This window comes from Fusarium keratoplasticum, chromosome 3, assembly GCF_025433545.1.
Source record: "Fusarium keratoplasticum isolate Fu6.1 chromosome 3, whole genome shotgun sequence".
NCBI classification, from domain to species: domain Eukaryota; kingdom Fungi; phylum Ascomycota; class Sordariomycetes; order Hypocreales; family Nectriaceae; genus Fusarium; species Fusarium keratoplasticum.
Genome location: NC_070531.1, coordinates 4,751,779 through 4,777,693, shown reverse-complemented (window position 1 = coordinate 4,777,693; position 25,915 = coordinate 4,751,779). Strand labels below are relative to the sequence as shown.

General features: G+C 47.7%; 6 protein-coding genes across 6 annotated transcripts; all 6 read right to left on the bottom strand.

Annotated features, from left to right (window-relative positions):
- Positions 1–61: 61 nt before the first annotated feature.
- NCS57_00477500 (uncharacterized protein) lies at positions 62–1,045 on the bottom strand (the record flags this gene model as incomplete). Its single annotated transcript, XM_053054727.1, has 3 exons — positions 62–72; positions 255–619; positions 693–1,045. The coding sequence occupies 3 exons, from the start codon at positions 1,043–1,045 to the stop codon at positions 62–64; spliced, it is 729 nt and encodes a 242-aa protein (XP_052916887.1).
- Positions 1,046–5,472: 4,427 nt separating this feature from the next.
- On the bottom strand, positions 5,473–6,577 carry NCS57_00477400 (uncharacterized protein; the record flags this gene model as incomplete). Its single annotated transcript, XM_053054726.1, has 3 exons — positions 5,473–6,068; positions 6,132–6,433; positions 6,498–6,577. The coding sequence occupies 3 exons, from the start codon at positions 6,575–6,577 to the stop codon at positions 5,473–5,475; spliced, it is 978 nt and encodes a 325-aa protein (XP_052916886.1).
- Positions 6,578–10,683: 4,106 nt separating this feature from the next.
- Positions 10,684–11,049, bottom strand: NCS57_00477300 (uncharacterized protein; the record flags this gene model as incomplete). The annotated part of the gene is made up of 1 exon (XM_053054725.1): positions 10,684–11,049. The coding sequence occupies one exon, from the start codon at positions 11,047–11,049 to the stop codon at positions 10,684–10,686; it is 366 nt and encodes a 121-aa protein (XP_052916885.1).
- Positions 11,050–17,788: 6,739 nt separating this feature from the next.
- On the bottom strand, positions 17,789–18,934 carry NCS57_00477200 (uncharacterized protein; the record flags this gene model as incomplete). Its single annotated transcript, XM_053054724.1, has 2 exons — positions 17,789–18,727; positions 18,794–18,934. The coding sequence occupies 2 exons, from the start codon at positions 18,932–18,934 to the stop codon at positions 17,789–17,791; spliced, it is 1,080 nt and encodes a 359-aa protein (XP_052916884.1).
- Positions 18,935–22,053: 3,119 nt separating this feature from the next.
- On the bottom strand, positions 22,054–23,710 carry NCS57_00477100 (MFS domain-containing protein; the record flags this gene model as incomplete). Its single annotated transcript, XM_053054723.1, has 3 exons — positions 22,054–23,093; positions 23,155–23,428; positions 23,501–23,710. 3 exons carry the CDS (start codon positions 23,708–23,710, stop codon positions 22,054–22,056), a joined length of 1,524 nt encoding a protein of 507 aa, XP_052916883.1.
- Positions 23,711–24,302: 592 nt separating this feature from the next.
- On the bottom strand, positions 24,303–25,569 carry NCS57_00477000 (ATP-grasp domain-containing protein; the record flags this gene model as incomplete). The annotated part of the gene is made up of 2 exons (XM_053054722.1): positions 24,303–24,476; positions 24,532–25,569. The coding sequence occupies 2 exons, from the start codon at positions 25,567–25,569 to the stop codon at positions 24,303–24,305; spliced, it is 1,212 nt and encodes a 403-aa protein (XP_052916882.1).
- Positions 25,570–25,915: the final 346 nt, after the last annotated feature.

Sequence of the window (25,915 nt, the reverse complement as noted above, 5' to 3'; positions counted from 1 at the left end):
AATGCCCGACGTTCACATCAAGCTTGCAACGGCCTTTAATAACAGCTGGCAAGTGTGACGATTATGTGTTTTCTAAGGCATAAACCAGTCATACCAGGTTTATATTAGTAAACAGTGCTAGGCATTGTCTAAGCAAGCCAGGCATAAGTTATATCTGGTAGTATACTTAACAACTAGTTAATTTCTAGCAGCTCTCTTCTGCCTTTTATAATGCACCACACAAATCCAAGCACCTAACAATACAAAAAACACACCAATAATAGGCAGGCCAATAACTAGAAACCGGCCTGTACTATCCGACAGTGGTCCGTCATCAACCGGGCTTTCATCATATCTACCCTTGGGAATATCCTCACCAGGCGTCCACGTTGGAACCTCCATGTTGTTGGTCAAGGAAGGTAGCTTCGGTGTTAGCGTCGATGTATCGGATGCGTCCCAGGATATGCTCCAGGCCTCGTGTAACATGAGAGTTCGGATCGTGCTCACGCTGGACGCTGCCTTCGCATCGCTCGTGGTGAATTGTTCATCGGTGTTCTCCACCCAGCGTCCACAATGGTGCGTGCTGATGTCCGCAAAGGCAACGAGCTCCCAGTCGTCATCGTTTAGGCGAGTATAGCCACTAAGGTAGATATCGAGGTTAGCATATTCGCTTTCCCCAACAAAGAACGTGTCACGGATGAGTCGCGACGGACCTGTTGCAGCAGAAGGCTGTGGAAACCCCCACGGCTCGATCTTCACCTATGTTGTAGTAGGTCCAGCCGCTGGGGCATACGGCCGGGTTGAAGTGCCAGCGACTCTCAGGCAAGACATCCTCCCAGCCAGATGGGTAGCATGATGGTAGAGCTTTCGACAAAAGAACCGGCACCGTAGATGTGTCGCTCTCGGTCGAGAGTATGCTTGTGCGTTCCCAATGTGAATCGCATGAGTGTGGTTGCCTGAACGGCGTGGTGAGGGCGAGAAGCTGCGTGGCCGTGGCCGTGTCTGTGGCCATCGACGTCTCAGACGAAGACAGACTGGTGTCTGCGATGTCTGTGTTGGAAGACATGATGGGGGGCGATCGCTCGTGGGGTCCTGATCCAACAAGGCACCAGAAGTGGGCTTGGCTCTCACTTTTCTACCCTCCTGCACCCAACAAGCCCTGTCCAGGGTGGAGGCGCCAGGGACTCCCCGACTCAAACCCCTGCCCGCATGGAGCGTGTGGTAACAGAGCGGGGCTGTTAAGATTAGGTAGGTTAGTTAGGTCCGGCCGAGGACCAACGAGTCTAACAGCATAACCTATGGCTGAAATGAACGATTAGAGGGGCGTGGAAACGACGGTTTCAAGTCTAGTGAACCAACACATCATGGCCTTGCGTGTACCGCACGACTGGTGACGTAGAAAGAATGAAGATCTCTAATGGGGTACGAGAAGATGAGCTTGATGCTCGAGGTTACGGTGTTTTATGGCATCGGGCTTCATGCTGCGGTATATTATCGAGCGTGTCGCAATAATCAACAGCAAGAAATGATTTTGATGTAGCTAAAGTGTCGCATGGCTAGCACCGTAGAGGTCGTACGCCTGGTTAGTGGATAAAGTACTCTATGGTCGCGATTGATAACTACATACACAAGAATAAGTGATGATACACAACCGGCTCCTCAGCGCTGCTGAAGTTACTTTTGTTCCGTCGATGACCTCTGGTGTAAGTGAGACCGCCATGGCTGTACAAGGGAGTTGACGAGGATATTTGGTGGTCAGTGCAGGTTCAGCAGCACTCAAAAATGCGTGAGGCTTCATTCTGATCGTACCAAATGAGTTACCTGTATGTTTCCGCCTATCTAATAGATACTTGTCGGTCTATAAATCATCTCATACACCAGATCAGACCGAGGGAGCAAACAAATAAATATGATGTCATTATACATATCCAGACAGCTTCCCTCATGTAATCTGAGTCCCAATGCTTCATCGCTGCGCTAACCACGTTGTCCGCGTTCAATAGATCGATACCCTCTCGAGTGAGTATACTCTACACGTAGTCTCTATATGATATGGGCCAACAAGGCAAGCCCCAATATCTTAACTTCAGGTTTCGTTGTCTGGCGATTTGGATCTGGTCTCGCAGAGTTCTAAGCTGCTATTTGCTAAAACCCACCCGAACACTTCCAATGGCCGTTTTGAAGGACGCTGAGGCGGTGGGGAACTCGTTTTCTGATTTATTGTGATAGGAAAACTCGTCGCTAGGACTGAATCCGGTTTCGGTGAGCAAATTCAGAGGCGCATCAAGAAAGACATCGTGGTCCTGCTGCCATTTTTCTGGGTCTGGGCCAATGTTGATGTCGCGCCGCTTGGGGATATTTCGCGTTCCCACAATAGTTATAGGTCCAGGCCAGAAAGACTGGTTTGTGGTCACAGTGTGCGTTTTCTCGTGTCGAGCCAAATATTTCCTGTCACGTAGAGGTCCTAGCTGCTCGAGAACCAAAGGCCAAGTGCTCACCGGGTCATCCTTCACGTCGACGAACAGTATCAATATTGTATTCGGCTGGTCGCAAAGACACCACGGGCTTGGGCTGTGCAGTTCGAGCCCTCCTGTAACGCTGACGGATTCATCGAGTCCAAAATTTGTAACAGGGGGTTGAGATAAAGGGAGCGGAGTGTTCTGCTTGAGGAAAGGGATTATCGATCATGACCAACTCAGAGGTCCTTTCCATCTCGGCTGAGCCATACATCTGCTTCTATACTCGCGCAACCCACAGCAAGCGCTGAAAAGAGAGGGTGAAGTCGCCAATAATCATTATGAGAATGACACATTACGGGAAAGACGAGAGGTGCTAATTCCCCGAGCCATACTGAAACATTATATATTAAGTTTCCATTCTCCTCGAACCAGTCGGCGAACGCAAAGCGCGAGGTCTCGTAGGCATCGAGAGTCTTCGGCAGTATGACGGAAGCCAGCAAGAAGAAAGGTGTCCTATCTCTAGTATCAGCCACTATAGGTATTTTTTACGCAAGCTTCATCTTGAATACATCGAACTCACACAATTACCATTATCACACAGACGGCAGTGAACCAAAAGTAGACCAAGAGCTTCTGCGGCCGGCCACTTCTTGGCCTAGGATGTAATATGGAAGATTCATTAAACCGTTTGACGATGCGGGTGACGGCCTTATGGTCAGTATACAACTGATCCGCCACATACCTCGCGGACCTCCCTTCATATATCGTAGCCACCATTGTAGCTCTGGCTTCTAAAAGGAATTCCTAGCCTTTCTAACGATTAGGGCATATAATATCTCCAAGACGGGATTTTTCTGACATCGCGTTAAAAAGTTATAGTGGTTTAAAAAGGAACGGTTAGTCGCGTCCGCGTCGCGGTTTTGGCGCGGTCGCGTCAGGTAGGGTCAGACGTCGTCACATAATTGTAACAATGGGGCGAGGTACGGCTTGGAGGGCTCGGATAGCTCAGGAGATGGTACTCCCCATTTCCTCCTGGCGGTTATTACGTGGCCACCTGTTTCAATATTCCCTCAATTCGGCCTCACTCCGCTGTCTTCTGAGGTTTCATATCACCGCGAACATCAGTCAGTATATTAAACCTCCTAGTCAGTTTTTACAACAAACCATCTCAAGTTATTCATTGCTTAACTATGTCGCGATAACAAACGGTGTGGGCTTTACGATCCTTAGCATGACGCACCCCTCGCATAACACCTCGACTAAGGTCGAACCTAAAATCGCGACTATTGAAAACCATGTTCTTTCAGACCTACTGCCCTACGGATCTGTGATGCTCGCATCTGGAACCATTCTCATGGCGCTGATTTCGAACCACCTAGAACGATGGGTGCTGAAGAAGCTATACGGCTGCGTCTACCAAGCCCTGGAAAACAGCGAGAATGAAAGGCGCCGCCGCTCCTTTACTTCCACGTCGGCACAATAAACATGATCGCGCTCTTCTCCGTCGGAGTTTATCGCGTTATTTACTCCCTCGTTGGGGGGGGGGGGGGGGGGGGGGGGGGGGGCAGGTTCTCCTTACCACTTGGTCGAGGGATTACGGTCACGGTGGGAGATATTTTGCTAGTACTTGCCGAGATCTACAGTGCGTATTATCTCGTCGAGCTCTATTTTCGTACCAAGTTCGCCAGCCCGATTAGCATTGCACACCACCTTGGGCTGCTCATCATCACACAAACGGCTTTGGCTCTCTTTGCCAACATGCACGAACATCGCGATGCGACATTGGAATTTTACATGTGCATGGTTTGGGGTATGTCACCATCTCATTTCCGTAACTTGGGCGGCATTGAAGAATCCGACTGACAGCCGGCTTGATACAGGTTCTTTTGATGTTATGGCAGAGTTGCCTGTCTTTGTTTCGATGATAATATGGCGTGTCAGGCGCCAAGATCATCGTCTATTGACTTTCATAGCCCACGGCTGTTTTCTTTGGGTTGTTGTCGCGGCTATCGTCGAGATAGCCGTCACAATTTATCTGCTCAATCGATCTTGGGCTCGCTGGAGACTTATATGGCGAACTGTCACGCCCCTAATTTTCTCACTTTGGATCATAACTCAACTCTACGGTGCTTCCAGATTCATTAGAATGACTAGGGCCGAGAAACACAAATGGGAAAACGACATTACGTCAAGCGAAGCGGACGAAGCCGGAGAAAATGGAATCTGAACTATGAGCTGAAGACACTGCCGCCCAACGCCTCCCAGCCATATCGGACACGCAGCGGGAAGGCTGCCTTGAAGAAGTCAAAATAGATGAATAGAAGAACTCGATTCTTTTACTGAGAATCCCCCATCTCAATTCTAGCGAGGACCCCTTTTTCAGTCTGGACCCTTGACTCCGCCTCAGTTGGCCCAAGGGACTAGTCAAAGTGTGATCGAATACGGGTACTAAACGGTTGAGCATCGTGGAGGATCAAGGGGGGGATCCGAGCCGCGCGTACCGCTAACCCGTTTCGACACCCCATTTGAAGGCAAGGCCAAGAAATCCCGGGCCCACAGAAGACTGAGTTTCCAACTCATCGGGGTCATTGTATCTACGTTGATGGCGCCTTACAATGTCGTAGAGACGACCAGTATCAAGAGCCATGATTCATGAAAAACATGGCTCGGCCTCTTGTAGACTCTTGAATGCACTAACAAGCGAAGATATTTCCAATCCACTCATGTTTTTACAGCAAATTCAAGTACCGTTGTTAATCTAAGAGGTAGCCTCGTGGGTGACGATTTGGTCCATGTGTTTTGCCGAAATTTTAAAGCCTCCACATCATATATCACGACATTGAGAGCGCTGGTCAATTATTCATATTAATTCATAGAGGCTATTGGTCCATATATTATTGGCCCATGATTACTAGATACCATATATTTTCCATATATTCTTACATACTTATACATTTAAATGTCTGAGCGGGTAGGTGAAATGACCCGCATCTATGAAATTATCTTGCTTGTCATGGTGAAACCCAGCGTGCAGCTAACTCACGAACGCATCCTGCATGAGTCGAAGCAAGTCTTTGGCAGGATAGTCCTTGTGAAACCAGTGATGACGGACAAAGACTCCACCACATGTCTTATCGCCAATGTAGGGGGCGCCATTTCCGTCCATGCATGGTATCATGATAACCTCCTCTGTTGAATTATAATCATACCGGATATAATTCGAGAAAGCGGCTTGCTCATGTGCCCAATCCTTCGCCCAGCGCTTACATCCTTTGTATTTTTTATCCGTGGGACATTGTTCCCAGTTGTGGAAGAGTTCTTGTGTTCGGTTACTCTGCTGAGCGATGATGAAGCCCGTGTTATGCATCACTCGGCCGTTGGCGTCGCGGTTTCTTGGGGAGTTCGGGTCACTGGCCATAGCGACCAGAGTATTATCCGTCACGTTCCATAGACTCATCAGCCACTCGAAGGGCATCTCCGGATACATAAAGATGGCATCGGCGTCGAGAAAAACAACGATTTCGTGAGTCTTGAGCGCTTCTTTGATCATTGGGACCTTGACCCAGGTCCCATGGCGATTAGGGTAGGGAGGAGCTCGGATAAATCGGTAGTTGTACCCGTGAATCATAGCTGAATCAGACGAGAAAAGTTAGCTGGATACTTTGTTAGGGACGGAAAATAGGCAGAAGATACCATAGAGGTAGTGATTCATCATTCCAGCAGTTCTCCCTGTCATTTCATTGGAGTTCAAGGACGATTCGTTCATCATGGCGCCAGGGCCTGTGTCTAGCCGCGTATCGACATCCAAGATGAGCAGCTTCTTGCCTGAGGGCTCTTGCCAATGATGTGTGCCATGAGGAATGTTGTAATGATATCCTTCTTTTGTCAAGAAGTGTGTAGTATTGATATCGTGGATAAAAGGCGTCCATAGATCATGCATCAGCTGCGGTGTATGTTCGGCGAGCCTCGCTGGGAGCGGGGGTGAGAAGGATGTGCTAGCAAAGCCATTTGTCAGAACGGGCCGAAAACAGGTGAGCTGAATGAGTGCAACCGACTTACTGGAAAGACAAGTTGTTTGCTGGTGAGAAATAAAACTCCCAGATGTGTACTACCAGTCCCAAAATCAGCAGGGTAAACATGGCAAGCAGGGCACCTTGGTGCCGTTTAGCCCGGCCCTGCATCATTTTTTCCGTCTATGAACAGTTGGCGCTTGTATTCTCTGCGTCAATGCAATAGTTTTGAGCGACGTCAAAGAATATACCTGGTGCGGTAGAGGCCCTGATTATGAGGGGCAGGCTGGACGCCACTTCTGTACGAAGGTAAATAATAAAACTTTATGGTGCCACGACGCGGTAAATCGGTACAAGCTAGCTTTGGACCAGTTAAGCCGCGACATGTCGCCGTTGTGGCTAACACACTGACACGCTATTGCATCATATGCTCACATGTGAATGGGCTAGCATTGAGCTGGGCCCGTCGCTCATAGAGCCTGATTGTCATATCGATGTCATATATCGAGAGATATCTCGTGTTGTCTTTGATATTGCTCCTTTCGAGGTCGAAATGGCCGGGGAGAAGGAGAGGAAGAGGGTGCCGGTCCCTATACTCGGCGGCAATGGGGACCAGAGCTGCGGCCGCGGCTGCAGCGTCAGGATCCTCGGCGTCGTATGATTTCTCGATTATAGTTCTTGGCATTATGTTGGCAGACATTATATTAAGAGACTACAGTCTTAAGAGAAGGTAGAAAGGGACAATTCTCTTATTTCTCATACGGAGGTTAGAGCTTACAATTAAATACCCCATAACAGGCTTAACCTCTCATAACGATATGACTAGGTATGACTCTTTGACTGCAGGTAGCAGAAGGTTAAAAAAAGGCCACTGTGTTAGCATCGGGATTATGATGCTATGATGTGTTAAAAACGTGTTCTTTATTATAGTTGAAGCCCGGCCCTCGATGGGTTAACTGAGCCTGAAGATCGTGAATGGGCTAGAACCCCCGGGCCTTCAGCCAGTATGTTATTTCAACTACGCTAAGGAACCATGCCCAAGCCGACTTCCCGGAGCGCGGACAGGCTTGTGGAGCCCGATTCCTGTCGGTGTACGTTAAGAAATACATATATCTAGGACTGAATATTACTCTGACATAAGTACTTCTTACTAGCTGTTACCCTAGCGGCATCGATATCTTCTGACAACACACCTGTCCGGAGACTTAGAACTTGCGAGGCTTGCGAAGAATGGGGCAGAGAAGATATTTTCTACGCTTCGAGACAGGGGGCATTGTAAGAGCTTGTGGGGTGATGTAAAGCCTAGCCATAAGATGCTTAATATATTGAATTAGAGTCTTCCCGCCCCAGCGAGCATAATGTTAGGAAGAGTACGTCCGATTATCTACTTCAAAGATCTAAGGTCTGTTGGGCCTTCACTGTAATTGCTCCTTCTATAATAGCTTAGCTACTTTTGTTAAGTAAGTGGTAGAAGGGACTATGCCAAGAAAAGCTCTCTAGACCACTAGTAGCACCCGGTTAAGGACATATATGTAAGCGACAAACCCTACTATCCCCAAGCTAAACCAAGCCTACGGTTTATCTCCCAGCCATATGAATGCTTGAGAATCTTCTCGATGCCAAGTGGGAGATTCAAGGTCGGTTATATATAGTTAATTGAGATGAACTAATGACCTTTACTGTTGGTGAGGGTAATAAAGGCTGCATAAGCAAGTGATCCTCCACCACTAGACTTAGGAAGAGCGGTCCAGAAGATATCATAATAGCGCAGTAGGGTTGTAGGCGAGCCCAGAGCGGAGTTATCCTGTGAAAGCCGGGTAGTTGAGAGATCGCTTCTGCAAATGCCGGATGCCTCGCAGATGATATCATAAAATCGTTGGTTACGCCGGTGGGTAGGGTTGCTTTAAATACGGCAGTGTGTGCCGCTGTGTCAGACTCGATTTGGTGTATCGGGAAGGCCTCGTTATAAAAGGTATCCATATCGAGATATATTCCGCCATAATGATAGAGAACAAAGTATCGAATAGACTCTGCACGCTGGATAGGGAATGCGTAATTATCCCAGATGTCCAGGAACCAGGGGTATTCGGAGGAGAGAAAGTCGTGAGCCCGCTCGTCAGTCTAGAGCTAGAACAAACAGCATGTCAGAACCTGGCATATCTGAGGAGCTGTTTTCGGTGAATGGCCTTCAAGTGAAATACCTTGTCCTCAAAATCAGAGTAAGCATTGATACAACTTCATTACGAGTGAACCCATGCGTCCAAAATCGTCTCGTTGGCACATGTTTGGTGTAAAATTCGCGGTACCTTACGTCGATCTGGGCGATCAAGAATTTTCGGTGTACCATGGCGAGTCAGGGTGTCTTGAGGCCTAAATAGCACTTCGTTCTGGCGTAGTAGGGTAATAAGAGGATGGAGAGTATGAAGCAGTAGCCCAAAGATCACCAAGTCTATCAGGAGCAGATATACTGCTGCCCTTCCAAGTCGTGCGGACTTTAAGTATTTCCTCGACCATCCTCCAGAAAATCTAGGTTCCCATTCTAGACGCTCTTCATCATATGGTGCGTCTTAGTTGACGAGGCTAGTGGCCAGCCGTCGGAGGTATTGCCAGATGGTTATCATCCCAGACAGATTTATAAACCGAGAAAGAAATGATGCTTCTGGAGCTGAATTTGTTTCCTGAGTGCGCACGTTTATGAGTTAATTGGATTGGTCATAGGCCGGGATAGCAAGCCGTCGTCATCACATCGCAGGTCGCTGTCAGCCATGAGATGTGATTGGCCATAGCAAATCCGCGAATGTAAGTCCATGTACCGCCTGGCACAATGGCATTGCACGAAGCGTGGGAACCTGCCCTAATCTATAATTAGGCGCACGCTCATTGTGACAGCAACGCCACCGGGATCTAGAATCTCGTTTCGACCAGCACTGGGAGACGCTACGACGCCGCCTCTGGCCAATGGTGGCACCTACTCGAGCACCAGACCCGCTGAGATGACGACGGCGATTGAGACAAGTCCAAACCAAATCCACAGTTCATGATGCAGGGGGCAGGAGGGACAGGCCGCGTCATGGCCAAACTGGAGGAAATGCGCCTGGCCCAGCGTGGCTTAGATCATGGTACACATCTCCAAGAAACCTCACCCGATGAATAATTGAACATCAGTCTTCCCCCTTCTCCAACTTAGCATGCCGACTGAGTCGCGCTTAAAGGAGTGCCGCAGTTAAAGATCTAAGGCCCGCCGTTCTCCCCTGAAGCGAATTCTTGGCGTCATTTCATGGTGCTCGACATGTTTCCCCGTCGCGTCTTCACTCGCCGGTTCGTGGTTGTCGGCATCGTCTTGCCTGCCGTGCTGTCGCTGTGGCACTTTCAAAAGCTTCTCTATCCTGCGTGGATGCTCCTCACTCTCCCCTTCAGCTGGCTCTTAACGGTTTATTTGCCTATCTTACGACCTGTACCGCCTAACAGTAACTGGACATCATTATGGAGTCCTATTGTAGGCAGTATGTGTTGAGTAGTCAACGCACGGGCGGAAGTTGCCTAATTTATTGTAACCCTTAATATAGTGTAAGGTTCGGTATTTTTCTTGTCCATCAGGGTTGGATCTGTTTCGCGTATTGCTCAACATGGTCAATATGGAAATGAATATGATTTCCAGGCTAAGGGTATAGGCCTATTTGTAGAGTCATAATAGGTCTAACTCTTGGTACAGTAGGGCGCTATGTATACATGCTGCCAACAACCGACGGCTTGTCTAATCCTATTACTACTATTATTGTTCTATCCTCAACCCTAAGATTCGGAAATTTTGTGTCAGTCAGCAAGCAACCTGGCGCCAACTCCAACCGAGATAACTCTAAAACACAGGCCGCGCAACCCACTGTGTATGGACGATTTAAGTCAAATCGCCTGTGAATAATACATAGGGTCAACGGTAAAAAGGTGGGTATGGGGACTTATTGCAACAATGACAGCGGGCAGCCGACGAATACGGGGCAGCTGACAATTTAGAATGGAAGAGTAGGCTGGCGGAAGCAACATGTCTAATTTATAGTCATAGCAGTCCTTTCCATCTCTTGTCTTTCACAGAGCACCTCTACACATATAACTAAATAGAAAAGAAAAACACTGAAATATAACCTAAACCGTCGTTGTGTTGCCATATCTTTCCAATGTCAGAATAGACTGTCGTATTATTGGCTCAGTAAGTTTGCAGATTTTTGTTCATCTGCTAATTACTGAGGGCACTGTTGGCTGACCTTGTCAGGATCGACACAGTGGTAGAGCGCATTAGGGCAGCAGACCTGGCCGACAGGGCAGAAGAAAGAGTCTCCGCACTTGGGACCAAAGGTGGCAATGGACGGAGAAGCTGCAGTAGTGGCCGTGGGTTGCTCGCGGCGTCGAAGTTTTTCTTGGGCTGAGGGTGGAGCAGGGCATTCCTCGAAGCATCCAATTTCAGCAACTCCGTTGACAATAACCTGGCAGCATTTGGCTTTATCGGCAGGGCAGACTTGGTCGCCACACTTATTGGGGTATGTCTGGGGAAGGGCGTTGACAGCGACGCTGAGAGCGAAGGCGACAATGGCGTTGTTGAAGAGCATGATGAAGAGTTATGTAATTACTGTCGCAGGGACGATGATATGGCCTGGAAGTAGAGAAAAAGATGTGTTTGATTGCTGTGTTTATGTGATTGTGAGCTGTTGAGTTGATCCATTTGGTACTGGGAATTGACTTACATTTATAGTCGAGAAAGGCAATATCGAAATCATAAAAGACCTTCATAACGACGAATATTGAAGTTCTGCGATACGACCAATCGGTGTTAACCGTACCTGCCCTGAGCTAAAGGACCGAATATGACACCCTTCAGAACACACGAGATGCTAAATCATCTCAATAAGAGCTATAAAAAGCTATAAGAGGGATGGAATGGAAAGTTTCCTAAGACCACCACTACCGGCTCTCGCCGGTCGAATCGCCGGTCTATTAGAAGATGGCCAGTAGCCTTTGATGTCATATACAGGTTGAGGATCTTGGTATTGTGGCGTTATGTTGAGGCCACTTGTTGGGTTGTGCCAAAATCACCCTGTTCAATATCCATTTGTATACATAGGAACTGAACACGGGTGAGAGAATACACTCGCGTTAAATATCCGTTATAAGTTCTGGAAAGTTCATTCATAGAAGCATGAGTTTTAGAAACAACATTGTCCCAGGCTATAACTCAAAGTGTTTCGCTTGGATATTCGTAATTTTCACTGCACCGCTGGCGAACGCACGCCTTTTTTACACGCTCCCTCATCAAGAGTTGCTCCGATTCAGCATGTTACAGTCAAATTGGGAGTAACATAGACTAATCTGACGTCATGAATACGATGTGCGTCTGTCTCCTGGCAATAATGTGCCGAATAATTGATGAGGTCGATGCTCTCGAAGCTATAGCTCTTACAGCCATGATACTGATGAGCTAGGAAGATTTGGATCATCGGGAATCAGTGCTGCCGACAGTAGCGTGTGGCAGGAAATGGCACTTACCGAGTGGCGCTCACCCGGAATCGACACTACTTCATGATTGGCTCTTGTTCAAGAAATTGTTAGCTGCAACGTTTCTTCGCGCAGTCTACCCAACCGCAACGTTTTCACGGACGCTCTACCCCAGGCGCAGAAGGTTTTGGCATGGCACGGGAAGACCGAACTTGTGGCTATTTGTGAATGTCTACATTGGCTGGTGTTGTCCATAACCTGATGGTACCAATTGCTAGTAGGGGCGATCTCCAGGCGCCCGCCCTGACGCCATCGGTGGTGCATCATGTTGGATAAGGCCATGTACACAGGATTAGTCAGAACCGGCAAAAGGTCGTCGAAACCTCGGCGAAGCCCCGGACCTTGATCTGCCTTTGTAGGCAGCCCCTGAGGCAATTAGGAACGGGGGCAGAAGAGAATATACACAATTCTGGCTTGACCCTACTTTCCGACATATACCCTGTTCGACACAACGCCAGCACCCCCGCTGCCAATATAAACCCACCACGACCGGTTTATCCCTTGGGCATCACATGATCGTCACATCATGGCCCCCCCAGACGAAAAATATATATACATATATATATAATTAAATAACAGCCACGAATAAGGCTAAGCCATATTATGCCACAGTAGTTAACAGGGCGATAAACATTAACAATTATCTTATTTATCTAGATAATATCTCCCGGCGCATAGTTGTTGCTAAGCAGATACTCTTAGCTGCTAAAATAGGCATTATTCTGCGCTCATACTTCAGTGAGCTGGGATTCCAATCCATTAAACCAAGCTTCAGCCAATAATATGCTCAAATGTGAGCCACGACTGAGCTGATCCTCTGGTTCTGACCTATGAGAGCATCGCATCGAACTGCCGCCCTTTAGCGCTGAAAGTTGTTCACTGCATGTCAGCATGCGTCAGACATGGCCGCATGGCTCGTTGATGCTTCAAATAAGAAAATGCCACCATCTCAGCCAAGGAACAGATTGCAACTCACCCACCAACCCTTCCGCCATGGCCGGAGTCCCGTACAGCCGAGGCTGCAATAATTGTCGAAAGATCAAAAAACAAGTGAGAGATATGAGAAACACTGCCTTGCCCATGGTCTAATTTGTGTCCAAGTGCGATCAAGCGAAACCGGCCTGCGGCAGATGCACTCGCCTCAAGCTTTCTTGCGCGGGAAGTGGGACTCAGCGTTGGATCTTTGTACACCAGCGTTTCGACCACCGCGTGCAGCATTTCACGGCCACTCCCAGAGCAAGTCCCAGTAATGAAACCACGAGAACCGCCTCACACCTCGCTTCTCTTCTCGGGATTCAAGATGTCAGATACAACTTGCGGCACTTTGGTGGCCCGTATTGTATCGAGCTCCTTCACCTTCTGGGCACCAATGCGGCGCTGGACACATCCATCTCTGCACTCATTGCTTCATATCGTGCGACTCAGTGTGATCAGCCTCGAGTGGAAGCTCTCACTCGGTATGGGGCTGCAATGAAAGGCTTGAGAACATCTTTAAATGATGCCAATCAGTCCATCATCCAAAAGATCTTTACCGTCATCAATATCTCTCTCTGCCAGGTGGGTAGAAGGGAGACAAATCAGTGGTACATGGCTAACCAAACATCTGGCTGGTAGCAATGGATTAACCTAACCCGGCAAGAGACGTCAACACACCGCGAAATACTGGCATACCTACTCCAGGTTGCGGTGGTTGCTAAGAAACTGACAGATATTAGGCCAGAGTTTATAAATGGACTCTGCCAAATCATCGTAAGCAATTCTCATAAACGAGTCTCGGCAAGGGACAGACTGACCGGTGGAACCTCAGACATGGGAGAGCATGGTTAATCCCAGGGTCAAACTGGGCCCCTGGTTCTGGGAAGCTCTACGTGCATGCAATCACCTTAACCCGCATGTACGCCGAGAAGAGGACCTGCCGAGTAGCGAAGTAGGAGTTCATGCTACCGCATCTCTATACCTCCGTGAGCCAGAGCAACATCTAGCTCATCTTAAAGACATCTATAGTCTCATTCAACAAGACAAACTTAAGGTTCGCCGCATCATTGAGCAGTGGACTTCGGAGACAGATATGGACAAGATGCTCCGCGTTTCCAGCCGGTTTGGCTACCGGTTTGGCTATGGACTACTGCTCTCTCTTGGGCCAAGGATCAACCGCTGTCTCCGCAGATTCGACAAAGATGCAGCCTTGGTTGCAGAATCGTACGAGTTCTGTGACCAGGCAATAGTCATAGGGAGACAATGCCTTCGAATACGACCTTTTGGAGCTGGGTTTGTCCCAACCTATCTGAAGAGTGTCTGGGCGTCAACTCCTAACGGGTATCGTTATCCTGAGCTACAAAGATTGATGGGAGACTATGAGAAGGATTTTCGAGGAGTGGGCTATGTTGAGCAGGCTGAATGGATAAGCGCTCAATTCGACGTACTGGAGGGGGGACTCTGAGGAAAGATAGCGGTACCAGGACGGCTCCGCCTCTATGTTGTTTTATAGAAAGCGTCCTTAATTACCTAAAATCGCAATTGCTTCTCAAATGCGTCCATAGAGGATAAGATACCAAGTCTGCACCACAAGTTATTTTTCTGAAGAATTATCCCAGGTATTTTCCGGCTGGAGCACTTTCGCTAACCTAGACACATGGTCATCATGAACACTAATTTTCACGCTAGCCTAGAATGGTCCGTACCCCGCAAATTACTTGAGCCCTTTCTCCGCTGCTTGTCATCTCCTTGTTCACATCAATGACCCGAGCCAAGCTTTGAGAATCTCAAAGATGCCTACACCAAACAATGTTACCTCGGCTTCGGGGAATCGAAGGATGGGGGTAGCTCAAGCTTGTACCGTGTGCTATCAGAAAAAGGCAGCATCTTTTACCCCACGTTGACTCTAGCAAAAGACTGACCTAACACTAGATCCGCTGCGATCTGGCATCGGGGAAGGCATCATGCACAAATTGCTCCTTGTATAACACCGACTGCAGGTGAGTGACATCTCATCGATATCTGGGTTCTCTGACAGAGTGTATATCTAGGCCTCGCCTGCGGAAGCGGAAACGAGCACGCAGTTTCCTGCAGCCACAGAGCCCTAGACAATCACCCACCAGTCGATCTTCCGTGCCCTCACCTCCCCGGTCTGAGATAGATGTTGTAGCAGATGACTCCTCTAGGCGGATGATCGACGACACATTGGAACCCCATGAGGTGACAGCCACATTGGGAGAGATGGCACAGCCAAGCCCGGATATGCAACCGCCCGCCTCCCAGTCTCATCACTCTCAGCAGGAGGAGACTACCGAAACAACCCCGACAAGCCACGCCTATGATGGACGAGCAATCTACTTTCAGACCATCAGAGGTCGTAATGTGGAGTCAACCAAGGCCTATCCTGGGACATCTGCCATGTCACCCTCCGACATGGCAGTAAGGCATTTAATCTTGATGTAATACTATCCCTAATTTATATAAGCTATCTAATCTAAAAGAAGATATCCTTATTTATTTTATTCTTAACTTAGATTCGCGAGGATTCCCCCTATAGCTATATAATATAAAAGAAATAGCTAATTAATTACTTATTAACCGCGACGCACTACTAGTTAATATATATTAGGCTTATAACTTTATTAAGCAGTACCTAAACCTTAAGATATATTTCTTTTATAAATATAATTACTAAAGAGCTAAATATAAAGACCTAGCTATTATCCGCGATTAGTTTTAGCTTATAGCGAATATAATCGCGAAGTATAATATCTAATTAAATAATATCTATAACTTTAATAAGACTAGCTTTCTTATAGGCATAATTATAAGCGAAATAGTTATTATAGGTATAAAAAGGTATTTAAAGCTAAAATTAATATAGCCTAGAAACTAGGAATAGATTATAGTTATTTAAGTAATTAATATAAAAGGCTAGGCGATCTAGCTATTTATTATTAGTGCGGGCTAATATTACCTCGCTAATTAGTACCGAGAAAATAACCTCCCGAGTAATTAGGCTATTATAATAACCTAAAATAGCTAGATTAATAATAAGACTAGTCTTGAGTAGCTTAAGTACTTTAATTAATATATAGCTAATTAATTAATTAGTTCTTATTATCTTTTAATCCTTAATAGCTATAAAAGTTATTATTTTATTAAATTTAAGAGATATTATAAGGAAAAGAAGATTATCTAGCTTTATATATTACCTTATTTATCTTATTTACTCTAGCCCCTTAATATTAGATACTTTAGTATACTAAAGTAAGCTTATAGTTAAGAAATAAAGCGATTAATTAGACGCTTTATAACCTATATTTTAAAGACTAAGTTCTTTCTAGCCTTTTATATTATATATAAAGCTATTATAATAAAAAGAAATATTAAGGGGGCTTTTAAAAGAGCTAACTTTATTCCTCTTAACCTAGAAACTATAGTCTTAAAGCTTAATATTTAGCTATAGACGCTAATATTAGTTAAGGAGGTAGCTAAATTATTAACCCCTTAGGCTTTAAAGACCCTAAAGATTATACTTAAGGCCTAATCTTAGTCTAAATACCTTAAAAGATAAATTAAAAGGTATTAAAGTAGCTCTCCAGAGTTAATTCTTAAAGCATTAAAATCTCTTATAAAGGGAATAAAGGTAATTATATATAAGATAGCTCTCATAAGGGCAAAGGTCTAAGACCTTTAATAGGTAAATAAGATACTAAGCTAGCGCTAGAGGGCAAAAAAGACTAGACTATAGAAAAGAGGGGTAATAATAATAGAGAAAGGAAGGTAAGTAATTAATTAAATAGATATAGATATATAGGTAGCGGCTAAATCATCAAGGAGTAATAATCGAGGGAGGTTAATTAGACCGGGTATTCGGCGCTATAGTATTTGCGGTAAGCCTAGGCATAATATAAGGACCTATTAGGTAATAATTAAGATATCTAGGGAAGAGTATAATAAGTAGTTTTAATTAATTAGATAATTTATAGTATTTTTATTATAATATTCCTAAGGAGGGTTAGGATTTTTATAATACTCGCTTATTTATAATACTTACTTATTATATATATTAATATTTAATATAATATCTAGAGTTTTTTTTTAAGAAATAAACTATATAAGGGAAAAGTAATAAAGGCTTTTAATTTTAATCTTCTAAGGCGCCTCTTAGAAATTCTAGGTCCTTAATAGGTTATGGATTGCTAAAAGGAAGAAAAATAAGGTTAGAATTTAATAATTCTTTTACTAAAGAGATCTAAGGGTTCTTATAGGGAATTCCTTTAGGAAAAGTAGGTCTCTTAGTGAGGGAATTCCCTAGCCCTTCTCATTAAGTAGTTTCTAAGGAATTCTACTATAAACTAATTATATTAAATTTAATATTAATAAAAGGTCTTCTTAGATTATATAATAAAATATATTATATTTTAGTACTAAATTTATATAATCTTTAAGGTAATAAAAGTATTATAAATAATTAAAAAAACTTAATATTTATTTAAGATATAATAAATTATATATATAAATATAAATATAATATAATTATTAAGAATATATTATAATATATAAATAACTCTTATAATATAAAATAAAATCTTAAGAAGTGAAATTATTTTTAATTAATTAATATAAAAAGAAAAAATATAAGAAACTTTTAAATATATAATAAGATTATAATTAAGTTATAATACTTAGATATATAATATTAATTACTAATATTACTAGTTATATTCTTTATATTTAATTAAAGAAATAGTTATTATTTATCGCCTTTAGTATTATTTTAACTTTTCAGTCCTTATTTATTTACTCACATACTACCTAATTATCTAAAGGGGTCTCAGAAAGCTTCAGTTGTGACACTTCGTACTTGCTTGCAAGATCATCAAACATCTTCTTCTCCGCGTCCGCGAATGGGAGGCCCTGCTTTGTTCGCTCCACAGCCAGACGATATTCTGGCTCACCAGGGAACAAGACCTCCTTGAAGCCCTCGGCAGGGGTTACGCCGTGCACTCGCTGCACCAAGGTATCCATACGGGCGCGGAATTGATCAGCCGACATGAACACGTCAGGCTTGATGGCAATGAAGCAGTGTCCGACGTTCTGCGGCCGAGCCTCCTTATACTGGTCGCCAACAGTTCCGCCAAACTCGGCACCAGAGAGAACTCCAGACATGATGTCCATGAGAATAGCAATACCAGACCCTTTGGGACCACCAATGGGGGCCATGGATCCATTCAGAGCGGCCTCGGCGTCCTCGGTGGGCTTGCCGTCTTTGTCATAGGCCCAACCCAGGGGGATCTTTTCACCTCGTCGAGCAGCACGGCGAATCTTTCCCTTGGCCACCACGGAAGGGGCCATGTCCAAGATGTAGGGGACTTCGTTTTGACTGGGGGCACCAGCAGCAAAAGGAGAGATACCGAGCAGAGTCTCCTTTCCACCGAAAGGCGGCATCTGCTTGGCCGAGTTGGTGAAGACCAGAGAGATCATGCCAGCATCTAGAGCCTGATTAACGTACGTCGCCGCCATGCCAAAGTGATTCGAGTGCTCGGCGGTAACGATGCCAATGCCGTAAGTCTGGGCACGACGGATAGCGTCGTCCATGGCCTTGCATGCGACAATAAATCCGAAGCCATTGTCGCCGTCGACGTGGGCGGCAACGGGTGTTTTCTCGGTGATCTTGATATCAGGTTTGGCCTTGACTAGTCCACTCGTCACTCGTTCAATGTATTGCTGTAGTCGTGCAAGACCGTGTGTGTCCTGTGGACGCAAGATCCTTATTAGCAACGGCAGTGACTGATTGTTGAAGTGACCACATGAACCTACCACTCCGCGGGTGTCAGCCTGAACAAGGCATTTGGCCATCAGCTCGGCATCATCTTCGGGCAAGCCAGACTTGGTGAGGAGAGACTTGGCAAAGACAGCCGCGTCGGTGGGCGAGGCATAGTATCGGGTCTGCGATGCCATAGTGATGCGTCTGGGCTGTGAATGATGGGAAAAGCTCGAGGACACGATTTGTAGCGCACCAAAAGCTGAGATCACGATAAAAGCACAATGCTATAATGTCTGGGAGCTTTCCAGTCGTCATGGCGACCCAACGTCGTTTTCTAAAGCTTCAGAAAAGTGGCGTCCTGGCTCGGGCTTATGCCGACTGAACCAGGTTACTCCACACGAATTCCCCGCCTTAAAGGCTTATGATGCTCCAGACTAAACGTTTGTAGAATAGCTCGTGTTGTGGGGGGACCATCACGGCATCCCAGCTTAGCGCCCAACGGCGACTTCATATATCGGCTTTTCCCCATGCCTTGCGTTCAGTTCCGTCTCCGGTCCCCAGTCGATGTCATCTTCATAGGATCGCCTTTTGGCCGGCGCATTGGCCGCCTGAGCAATGGAAGAACAGGAAATGGGCCCAGGCCAACACTCGTCGAACAACCGGAACTCTCCAACCCCGCAGTCGGCCCCAAGAGCGTCGGCATCGGGACCGGTCCCCGGTCGGAAGAAGGGGACTGCGTGCTTGCGGTGTCGCACCCAGAAGATCCGCTGTGACGACCAACAACCTGCGTGTGGTCACTGTGCTCGTGTGGGCCATACCTGTGTTCGCCCTGGTCTGGTTCCGAACGCCGGCACTCTGAGGTAAGCTGAGACGTCAATAACGATGGAGGCGAGAGTTCGATGCCGACTGATCCGGCAACAGTCACCTGAGCCAGGTTGAGGCTCGTCTCCGCTGGTTAGAAGATGAATTGCGCGAGGTCGCTCCGGAAAGGATGGATCATGCGCCGAGAGTATCACAGCCCATCGAGGTCGTGGCTCCCATTTCCGATCTGGCCCAGCAGCAACCTCAAGGACAAGCTGCACAACCATCACCAGCCCCATTACAGCCACAGCCACAGCCACAGCCACAGCCACAACCACAGGATGAGATAGTGCCACATCAAATCACAGACCAATCGCCGCATACCCTAGGCCATCTCGTCCACAATGTCTGTGGTTTCACGCCTGATTCCCAGACCGAAACTAGTCCGGCGATATCAACCCAAATCAAGCCGAACGAACCTCTTGCTCATGAAGTCGGGCTCTTATCGCTCGCCAACTCCAAAGAGTCCAAGTATCTTGGACCATCATCAGGGGTGCCTTTTGCAAGGCTCATCTTCTCCGCCATTCCCCAGTCCCAAGGTCTTGCAACTTGTTGGGCAACACCCAGTAACGCTGCCACACAAGGTATCAATGCCGAGAGGGCGAAGCCATTTCCTCCAGACTGGACATCTGAAGTGGACCTTCAACACTTTGTCGATGCCTATTTCGAAACCTACCAGCCCCTCTATCCGTTTCTTGACGAGGATGTCACGCACGGGTGGTTACAGAGTCTCTTCACCAGGCATCCTCAAGCAGCGTCAGCCTTCACCCATCACATGCCTCGACTGTCTGAGATCGAGGCAAGCCTGTCACCAATATCCTCAGTCCAAATATTTCTAATTATTGCTTTGGGATCTCGCACCCTGGAGGCACGCCTTTCTACCGACTTCTCTTCGGAGCGCTACTTTGCGACTGCCATGTCACGTCTCGATAGCCTCGCTCTGCACGACAGTAGTGAGGGCCTTCAAATCATGCTGCTGTTGACCCTCTGTAGCTTCAATTTTGTGGATGGCCCGAACGCCTGGTTCTTGACCTCCAACATTATTGCAAGCTGCTTGGATTTGGGGTTTCAGAGGAAGTGGATTGAGACAAACGCTACCATGGCTGAACAACATCAACATCAAATCGAGACCAGAAAGGCACTCCGAAGTGGCATCTTTTGGTCAGCATAATCCCTGGAGAGGCAGTTGGCAGTAGTCCTTGGGCGGCCGCTGACTCTGCGGGATGAGGCTATCGACGTGGAATATCCTGGAGGTGAACAGTCGGTCCCAGTTACACCTAGCCAGACCGAACCCTCTCAGCCTGGTGTCCAGAGTTCTAAGCGAACCAGGCTCCAAGTGCCGGCATACCTGGTATCACACTACTCGTTCAGACTCGACCGCATTCTTGCCGAGATCAAACTAACACTATACCGAGTCGTCAACATGCCCGATCGCTTCCCCTGGCCTACGGAAACGCCCGCATGGCAAGTTGCCGTACACAAGTCCTGCGATGCCCTTCACGACGAACTCATAAGCCAGTTGAAGTGGCAATCCCGTCGCAACTCTTCGGATCACGGGATGCGAAGCCTCGAAATAAAATATCACCAATGCCTCATGCTTCTTTACAGGCCATCGCCCGCGATTACGCAGCCAACCATTGACTCCTGGCGCGTATGCTACAACAGCGCAGTCAAGACTGTACTCATCTGTGCTGAGCTACAGCGATTCTGCAAACTGAACAACAGCTGGCTCACGGCGCACAGCGTCTTCGTCAGCGGCATCACTTTTATGTACTGTCTTTGGATCAACCCAAGTCTGTTACAAGAAGTAGGCATTGACACATTTACAAGCAATGCCAATGCCTGTTCCACAGTTTTGAGTTATCTTGGCAAAACATGGAGCGTCGCTGCTGATGCACTAGAGAAGTTCGAGCGGCTAGTGCAGACAACACTGGATGTCTGGAGGAACAGAGGCCAAGACCACATGACGGAAATGGAAGTTGGCCATTCTCTAATCTCTATGCACCAATCTCAGTGGCAAGCTGGCGCTGTCAGTGGCGGCGTAGACGAGACAAATGTGGGAGATCTCATTTCTACCAATGAGTTCCCGAGCATGTACAACAATATCGAGTTTGGGTCCTTTTATAGTGAGCTTGGGGATATGACTACTTGGTTTGACTTGGACTGGATAGTCCAAGGGCGGGAGTTTGGAGATTATCAACCATCGGGGAACATGTAATTGATTACTCGCGTTCTTGGCTCTCATGTAACTGGGGAGTTCGACGAGGTCAATAACTCATGGACATTCTGGAAGCACCCAGTCACAGCTTGATGAAACTTTAGTGATTCACATATCTGACACCGGCAAAGGATTTATTAAGCACTAGACTGGGTAATTGACGCGACGTGGGATCAGCTCTGCGAGTCTTTACGGGCTCGATAGAAGTGTAAGTTGGGGCTTCGTGTCCAGTGATCAAGTGACAAAGCGGAATGCTGCTCGGCTGTCATGCTGCTCCTCCTCCGTCATGCCCGCCACTTGAGCGTGAGACTCTCCCTTCATAACTTCAGACACCTCGGCGCCCGAGTCCAGTTTCTTGTTGGCGCGCTGCAAAACGATGTGCATGACAAGAGCAAGAAGTATTGTCCCAAGAGCAAAGCCAGAGTTGACCGACATGGCCAGCACGTATCGAGGCTTGTCAGAGTCTGGCCAGAGGTATGAAGTCCAGACTTGTGAAATGTTGCCAAAGGCGTTGACAAAGGCTACGGCAGCAGCACGCTTGATCCTAGGTCGGAGCATCGTCTTTTGCGTCCAGGCCAGCACAACAGCATTGGCTCCATGACCACCACCGACCATCAACATCATGGCGAAGTATCGTGGTCCGGTTTGCAGAGCAGCAGCGCCCACGACAAAACCGACGATTGCGAGGGCCAGAGGCCACATGACGTGGAAGGACGAGTTCTGGAGTCGATCGGCCGACCAGTTGTTCGCAATGGAGAAGATAAGCCCCAGGAAGTATGGGGGCGCCGTCAACAGCAAAGACGCTGTCTTGCTGTAGCCCAAAGTCTGAACCACGGACGGGAAGAAGTTGGAGGTTGCAGCGGCAACTTGCAGGCAGAAGAACATCAAGGCAAAGATGTACAGTCGCCAGTCCTTAAAGGCCAACTTGAAGCCATAGGTCCAGTTCTCGTCATCTTCGTCCACCTGTCCCGCGTCTTGGATCAGTCTCCATTCAGCAACGGCGCGTTCGGTTGGGGTGAGCCACCGCGTTGTCGAAGGCCAGTCAGGCAGCGAGAGGGATGAGAAGATGGCGACGAAGATGGTGATTGAACCCTCAATGAGGAACAGCCATCTCCACGATTCCAATCCTCGTGCGCCTTCAAGCCCACTCTTGATGCCTCCACCGATGAGACCACTAAAAGCACTGCCTAGCTGAGTAGCAGAGAACAGAATAGCGCTTCGAAGCCCCATTTCCGATCGCTTGTACCAGGAGGAGATGAGGAATAGTGCACCGGCTACAAGCTATTAGTTAGATGATTCCAGCCCATAATTTCCCAAAAGATTCCCGTAACTCACGATAAAAGGCTGCTTCGACAAAGCCCAGGAAGAACCGAATGGCGTACAAGCCAGCTGCATTGTGGATGATGCCTGTCAGAGTTGACAGAAGGCCCCAGAGCGCCATGCACGCTGGCAGGTACAGGGATGGACGCAGCTGTGCGAGGAACATGTTGGATGGTATTTGCATCAGAACGTATCCGACAAAGAGAATTGCCACGGCGGTGGCATATTGAGCAGCGGTGAGGTTGAGGGAGTCTGCCAAGCCAGCGACTTTGGCAGCAGCAATGTTGTTCTATCGCCAAGACATTCAAAAGTCAGCCAAGAAAAGTGCTATCCAATGATGATCCGGGACCCGTCGACTTACCCGATCTAAGTAGTTGAGTACAAAAATGAGCCAAACACAGGCCAGGAGGCGAATATCCAGCTTGCGCTTGAGTTTCTTTTCAGCATCCAGGAACTCTTCCTCGGACATGGCCTGGGCAGGCGCAAGACGGTTCTGGTTCAGCTGTCCCTTGAGCTCGACCATTTCAACGGTGCCGTCGCCTTGGCCTTCGGCGACTTTGTCAGATGCCATACTGGATGCAACGATCGTAGGGTAGAGAGAAAAGGAGGTGGTGAAAGATGAAGTTTGGGTTGCTTCATGGTTCACTGGATCTAATAGCCTTTTTATTCACTAACCCCGGTGCCAAAACGCTGCGAGTAGTCCCAGCCCGCCGTGCAGACCGCTTGTCCCCAAATTACCCCATGCCCCGGATTTACCAAGTTACTTTCTGCACTAGTATTCTATTCCCCACGGGGCGCTCGTCTTTGATTTGCCCTTCCTAACTAAACCACGGGCAAAAGCCGAGGCTGGACATGGCCGAAACCACGAAACCTTGTCCCGTACGAAAGCCGAGCAAGGAGAGGAAAGGAAAGGAGAACCTCGACTTTAGTGCCGCGTTCTAGACTGTGGGTCTATATCATTTACTAGGTATGCTATGTGAGACATAGCACGACTTGTGCAGTCAGGTTGAGTGGTTGATGGCCCAAGACAATCGACCCGCAGGCACCGTCCTCAGGACGTACCACCCGAACCCACAGCGGGTACAACCCCCAATCCGCACAACGTAGTTTGAAACTTGTATGCTTTAGATGTCTGAATTATTTACTGAGGTTTCTTCGCCAAGCTAGAGTTCCTTGGATCCTGTCACGGGTCTCAACAACCTCAAGACCTTCAAAGAGCTTGAAGTGCCCAAGATGCGCCGCAGAAGCTCTTTGTAGTCCCACCCAAGACCATTTGCCGCCAATAGGGTCAAGCTTGCCTGATCCCCACGGCCAGGTCGGCCGGGTCCAGTCATGTTCTATTATCACGTCTGGTCAGATATGTTATAGATGAAGTGAACTGTTGGATCTTACCGGCTTCATGTTGACGTCAAACAGAGCAAAGGGTGAGTCCGAAGTATCCTTGAACCTTCGTACATCAATACGAATCGGTGCAGTCACGCCAAGGATGCTTGCTGCACGCTCGCATTCCCTGGCCAGCTTGTTGTATAGAGGGTCGGTTTCTCCGTTCTCAACTACTCTCGAGTTGGCCGTAACTGCCACCACGCCGTTATAAGGTGCAATACCGTCTTGATGATTAAAACGCGTGACGACGGGGAGCGACCAATAGCCCTTGCCCTCTTGCGTAGGGGGCATGACAGTGACGGTTGCTTCCTCGCCTTGAAGAAACTCTTCCACCATGAACGCCATCGAGTTTTTGGAGAGTTCCCTAGAATGTGCCAAGAGTTCACTCTTGTCATGGCAGACCTTCACGCCGTAGCTACCACGGCCACGGATCGGCTTAACCACAACGGGGTATGAGACATTGTCGGCCGATTCGGACATGTTGGAGGCCGAGGATACGGTGAAGGCGCGCGGCATGGTGAAGCCACCAGCGGCGCGAAGATAATCATTGACAAATTGCTTGTCATCGTACTTGTCGACCACGTGAGGACCCTGGCCAATGACGCGTACGGAATTCTCGTGAGCATTCAGGCGAGCCGACGTCTGGAGCGGGTGAGAGGAAAAAACAATTGTGTTGGACCAAAGGTAGTTTGCCCCCTTGTCGATGGCATCCAAGATACCATGCTCGGTATCAGGAAAGCACCAATCGCCATTCTCTTTGGGGTTTGGGTTCGTAGTTGGTGTGATGACCTCAACATTGTTGCATTGGCCAAGATTGTAGGCAATGTCGGCACCTGAATCTTGGTAACCACCAGGCTTCTTGGGCTTCCGAACGCCGTTGATGATTGGGGGATCCAAGGCCTGATAGAGAACGGCGACTCGTGTAGGGGCATTGGAGGATGAGTATCGGATACCGGCATGCGGAGTGGCCGACGAGACCACGCGACGAAGGTGGTGTAGACGAAACGCGCAGCACGTAGCGTGCCGAGGCACAACAAGGGCTTGCATCGCGAAATGATCAGCTGGACGCAGGTCGGGACAGATTTGGTGTGTAGAGCACAAAGTAGGTTTGGTCTGGGATTTATTATCTAACTGGTCGGAGAAAGCGCTTCACAACACGGGAAAAAGCCGGTCGACGGATCCATCCGCCACCCGCCGAAGTTCCCTGATCAGGGAGTGACGGAGCACCAGTCGGCAAAAAGCCGTGCCCACAACAAGGCTTATGTAACGCCTGCCCAATTTGGATGAACTCTGCAGGCCAAAGGTGACAGACATGTGCAGCAGGATGCCCATTACCACTATTACGAAGATGGCATTGTAATTATTCTCTGATTCGTCTATATCGCATTCCCGT